A 6000-nucleotide genomic window follows, 5' to 3' on the forward strand; every position below is an offset into this window, starting at 1 on the left:
TCTACAGGAAGTCTAATTGCAGTCACTGCTGTAAGCATCCTCTTAATTTAATGAGGACTGTGAGTTAAGAATAATACATAGTGACATTATTGACTGATGTTCTGATATTACAGAGTACACAAGAAGCCACAGTATTATTCCAAAAGACATTTCTACACATTGCCACCATACTCTAGTCTTTTTACAGAAAATGTTGCTGAAATTAATGGTGTAGGTACCTCTGCAACTTGTTTAGGAAAATATACACCCCCATTCTCTGAAAAGAATTCTTGCAGAGGAAAGGACTACTGAGTTTCTTTGGGGCTAAAAAATTTCAAAATATAATGATTTTACCCCATAAGTGATTGATAAAAAATTTAAAATTTATTGCTACTGAGCTGCAAATTAGGGAAATTCAAGGCCCTTTCAATTTACCTGTTCCCCAAAATATAATTCAGCATGTCAGGCAAATGAGGAATTGGGGAGGATGAGAACAGAACCGAGGGCCAATTTATGGTTTTTTGTTTGTTTGGGGTTTTTTGTCTACAGTATGATCCATGCACCTAAGCAGTTCTTGCTGCCATTATAAGTAACATAGTCTAGTATAACAGCATACAGCCTCAACAGGTCATTAACTCACAAAAAATAAAAAGTCTTAATACCCTTTCCCCACCTGGGTTTGAGAATAGGCAAATATTTCCACAAACAGATCACAAACCAATCTGTGTTGTCTAATGACTTCCCAGTTTTTTACTCTATGTTTCTGTACATTTGAACTCAATGTACTTTCAAATGGCCTTGCACTCAGCTTTTAATACTGGTAACTGACACTGAAGACACTATTTTAGGTATAACTGGAAGATACATTAAATCTTTTTCTCCTTATCCCTGGAGGCAGTCCATCCAAGTGGAAATTAGAGAATGTCACTTTTGTAACAACTCATTTTTTTTTTCCAAATAAGAAATTCTAATTTCACTAGTTGCATGAACTAGTGGAGCATAAAAAGAAGTTACTCTGTCTGTATTCACTCACTATATTAGTCCTGTAAAAAACATGTGCCTACATGTTTGTAATGCCATAAGTTTTTACTTTGTAAAGAAATGACAAACAGTATTATTGGTCTTTCACAGTAGATATTTATCAGTCAAATATGAACTTGCTTTGCCTCCGACCCTTAAGTAATCTAGGCAGTAGTTCAGGGGTCGGCAAACTTTCAGAAGTGGTGTGCCGAGTCTTCATTTATTCACTATAATTTAAGGTTTTGTGTACAAGTAATACATTTTAATGTTTTTAGAAGGTCTCTTTCTATAAGTCTATAATATATAACTAAACTATTGTATGTAAAGTAAATAAGGTTTTTAAAATGTTTAAGAAGCTTAATTTAAAATTAAATTAAAATGCAGATCTTATCAGTTTAGTGTGATCCTTGCCCTTGCTTTTCCTTCCTGAGTTTTCCAATGTCTGGCACGTATTTGGATACTTTAAGCTGCACACAGACTTCTGAGTGATCAGTTGTTAACCGGCTCCAAGAGGGACAGGGGACAGATTTCATGTGTGAAAACACATGTTCACACAGGTATATGGATCCAAATGCTGAAAGCACTGCAAATGCAATTTTCTTCAAACAGTTAAATTTCACTGGCAGGGACATCCAGCAGGTCAGAATAGAGGCCCCATGATCTCTCTCAGTAGCTTCAAGTGCACTCCTCAGATCTCCAAACTTTGATGCCCACAATTCTGAGCTTTTTAACTAAATGAGCTGCATTTTGAAATCTTCAACACCCATCCACTGAAATACAGACAAATCCAAGTCGCTTTCATTGAACTTTTCAGGTTTAATTAGAAAAGAAAACATTGGGCCAAATCGCTGGAAATCTTGAAATCTGTCAGAAAATTCCGATTCCAGTTCTTGCATGCACATTCTAATCTCAACATCAAACAAAGTGTGTTGTTCCATGTGGTGTGATAGTGATGTAAGCAGCAAATCAGGACTTAAAAATATTTCAGCACGGTGGTGCTGGAACAATTTTTAAGGTGGGGGTGTTGAGCTGCGCCCCCTCTTGCCCCTGTCTGCACCCCTCACTGCCACAGGCTGGGGCCAGTGGGCCACAGCTGGGGACGGCTGCTGAGCTCTGGGCCAGCAGCAGGGACCCCAGGCTGGCAGCAGAGCCCCCCAGACCAGTAACCGCAACCTGGGGCTGGCAGCGAGCTGAGCAGGGCTGGCAGATGGAACCCCAGCTGGGAGATGGCCGGCAGCCAGTACCCCAGGCCAGCAGCGGAGCCCTTGGGACCGGTGGCCAGGACCAGGGCAATGTGAGTGCCACTGAAAATCAGCTTGTATGCCACCTTTGGCACGCATACCACAGATTGCCTACCCCTGCAGTAGCTCATCAAGTTGATGAAAGCAGTTCTTGGCTGTTTATACAAAAGACCAAATAAAGGTAAAACATCAGTTTGCTGAAGGACCTATCTTAAAGCAATAATATGATTTTAATGCATTTTGAAAAAATATCTAAACTACACGAGTAAAGCAAGACATACATTGTTACAGTTAGTTGGACCAAGTTATCTCTCTCCCATAACCGAACTATGCTGATTATAGATGTACATTTTAAAAGTATCTCTGGCAACTTCATTCAATCACTAAGTATTCCAAGTTCTGTTAGATAAAATACTTAACTATTTATTGGGAAACATTTTATCACACTTCCAGTGAACTTGAAAACCTTACAGTACTACTTTGATACAGAAGTTTGTCTCACACTTACCCACCTATTCTTTTTCAGAATATGGAAGCCGAAGGAGACAGAACAAAGACCAAAGGATCCCATGATGGCGATGCACACACTGTATGGGTAAAGCACATCACAGATGGGCTTTTCACCAACAGCAGAACCACATCCTACTTATACTCAGAACTCCCTGCTCTATTCTACAATGGTTTACTGTCTGCCATCATCCTAGGCTATTGTGAAACCAACTGCTACCTGAAAATGCACAGCAGTTTTCTAGCTGGTATTTCCTTTCAAGATTAAGAGTTTAAATATTATCTAATCCATAAATGTTGTAGACTTACACATATTTATACAGAATGGTAAATGCATGGATTTAAGTAAAGTTACCTTCTATTGAGTCTTGACACAAATGCTCATTACTCATAAACTTACTACTTAGAGTAAAGGCAAATCACCATACTAGGTATAGATTTAAGAAATACTTTTAAACTAACAAATGATGACCAAATGGACGCCAATAAGATAGAGGGGAAACACCTGATAGTAAGGAAACCTACCATGAAATAATGGCAAAAAACCCTGCACCAGCCCAGAATTCTTGATCCCACATGAGGCAGCAGCAAAGAACATAGTTTTAGTCCCACCCAAGGCTGTCAGACAGCCCTATCAGGGAAAAAGAGTCAGAGGCTCTTTGGGAACAAAGTTCCTATGCCCAGCCCGTGTGCTACCTTCAGAACACAGCATGGACCCAGCTCTGGTAGAAAGCAACCAGAGGGAGTGGAGACCAAGTTAGGCCTCAAGTCAAACTACACATCAGAGGCAGGAGCCCTTGCAACAGAAGTGTTTATAGGGCAGCTTCTTCATCACACAGGTCCCAGGTAGCTCCACCTAGAGCATGGCTTTTCAACCTTTTTCTTTCTGAGCCACCACCCAACATGCTATAAAAATTCCATGGCCCACCTCTGCCACAACAACTGTTTTTCAGTAGATTAAAAGCTAGGGCTGGAGTTAGGGGGTAGCAAGCAGAGCAATAGCCTAGGGCCCCATGCCACAGGCAGCCTCAGAAAGTTAAGTTGCTCAGGATTCGGCTTCAGCCTGGACAACAGGCTCAGGATTCGGCTTCAGCCTGGACAACAGGCTCAGGATTTGGCTTTCTGCCCTGGGCCACAGTGAGTCTAACACTGATGGTGTTCTCTGGTTTATTCTGGCAGACACCCTAAAACCCAAAGGCCCAGGAGGCCCCAGACTCCTGGTTGAGAACTGCTGAGATAAAGGATCTCCCAGCAAGCTAGCTAGCTGGCAAAGACAAAAAGAAAAGGAGTACTTGTGGCACCTTAGAGACTAACCAATTTATTTGAACATAAGCTTTCGTGAGCTACAGCTCACTTCATCCGATGCACAGTATGCACAAATAAATTGGTTAGTCTCTAAGGTGCCACAAGTACTCCTTTTCTTTTTGCAAATACAGACTAACACGGCTGTTACTCTGAAACCTAGCAGAGACAATGTAGCACTGAATGTGGCACTTCATCACCCCATTAGCTAGAGTCAGACTTCTGTCCCAGGTTGACCTGTTTTAGGCATTGCCCTCAAGCCAGGACCTAGCATGCCAACTAGGGTTGCCAACTTGACATTTAAAAACCAGAACGCTTCAGTAGGCATACCAGAATCCCACCGCCCCGCCCGCCCCCACCTCCATGCACTCCTCTTCCCCCAGGTCAGGAGAGAGACTCTTGTGGAGCTCAGCTAGAAGCTGGAGCTACCCGAGGCAGGTAGGAGGCAGCCCCAGCTGAGTAGGAGCTGACACAGGTGATGGCTGGGTACCTCCTCGCCTCCCTCACCCACAGTAACCGGACTCTGAGAGTCCGGTCAGTAAATCTGACAAGACACTGTCAGGTCCCCTTACTGACCAGACTTTCCAGCTGAAGACCGGCAGCTGGCCACTCCTAATGCCAACCCCAGATTCCCTTGCAGACCAAACCAGAGAGATCCTCTGTGCACTCAGGCCTGAAAAGTGTCCCCCTCACTGCGCTGGGCTTTTCAATAGCCCTCCCCCGGTCCGGGGTCTAGCTAGACTAGCCTCACTTTGCTAGGTCCGCCCCTTCCCATGCCCAGCTCACGGAACCCCAACGCAACATGTCTCCTTCAGCTCCAGGCCAACCCCCAGGCCGCACTGCGCCAGCCTGGCCTCCCCATATCAATAGCCAGTCCCCTACATGCACCCGGGCCTCACCTCACCGGGTCAACCCAGCGTCCCCGCACGCCTCCAGGCCAGCCCCTTCCCTCCAGCCAAGGCCTCAACGCGCCCCCGCACCTCAGCCGGACCCTTTCCGCCTACCTCTCCCCAGCTGCCGCCTCACTCCCCTCCGTACCACAACCAGCCCCCGTCACGCACCCCGAAGCTGGCGCAGGCCAGGCCCCGGCCCCCCGCAGGCCTCACCGTGCCGCCGTCCTTAATGATGATCTTCTTGGCCAGCATGATGCTGCGGTTCACGGCCCGTTTCTTCTTCTTCCCCCCCTGGGTCATTTTACCATCCTAGGGCCCCGGGGGGGGGGGGGGGGATGTTGAGCGGCGCGGGGCCTTCGCTCCCCTGCTCCGAGCTCGCGCCGCCAACGCTCACGCTCATTGAGCGCCCGCCGCCATCTTGGGGGACAGCACTGGTCGCTCTCACATCACGCGATCCTCCGATTGGCTGAGCGGGGGCACGTGGGCACGGATACCCCGCCTCCTCACGAGCTGGAATTAGGCAGCTGGGCGGGAACGTCTGACGGCGGGCGGGAGCTCTCCCACCCCGCCCGCCGCTGGAGTTTCCCAGCTCTGCGATGCTCCCGGCCGCCGCCCCCCTTCGCCGCCGCCGCCGCTTCCGGGCGGAAGGATGGTGCTCAGCCCCCGCAGGGCCTGCCTGTCGTTCTAGGCCCGGGCGGGTTACAGTCCCCAAGCTGGGACCACAGAGTGCCCCTGTCACGGGGCCCCCCGGGGGCACTGGGCCTGCGCCCTCCTGCAGCCCTACCGGCTCGGCTATAGCCACACAGCTTGTTGCTAAAAGCAATGTAGTGTAGACAAACGCTGAGATTATGAGATTATCATAAACCGAAGGTGTTGGGCCTGCATAGGTCACAAACGCTGAAGTTTGTTGTCCCTCATCCCCCCCAAACCTATCAGCCAGGACCGACTAAGCAGCTCCAGGGTCTTAAGTCTGTTTAAAAGAGCTGGCCAGGCCACAGTGGGGTGCTCGTTGCCCTGACAGTCATGACATGGTATCCTTTCCCCCATAGAGCCAATCC

At 47.5% G+C, this 6000-nt stretch overlaps 1 protein-coding gene across 2 annotated transcripts in view; it reads right to left on the minus strand.

Moving 5' to 3' along the window:
* The window catches only part of MFSD14A (major facilitator superfamily domain containing 14A), a 24883-nt gene extending 19508 nt beyond the window's left edge, over window positions 1-5375 (minus strand). The window contains exon 1 of one of the 2 annotated variants that reach the window (XM_074961264.1): window positions 5156-5375. In XM_074961264.1, coding sequence (XP_074817365.1) covers window positions 5156-5242 — 87 coding nt within the window. In that variant the 5' untranslated portion in view covers window positions 5243-5375. Of the gene's footprint in view, window positions 1-2752; window positions 2821-5155 lie in introns of those variants that run through there. The other variant, XM_074961265.1, reaches the window with a different exon arrangement.
* Window positions 5376-6000: the final 625 nt, after the last annotated feature.

Source organism: Natator depressus, chromosome 8 (assembly GCF_965152275.1).
Source record: "Natator depressus isolate rNatDep1 chromosome 8, rNatDep2.hap1, whole genome shotgun sequence".
NCBI classification, from domain to species: Eukaryota; Metazoa; Chordata; order Testudines; family Cheloniidae; genus Natator; species Natator depressus.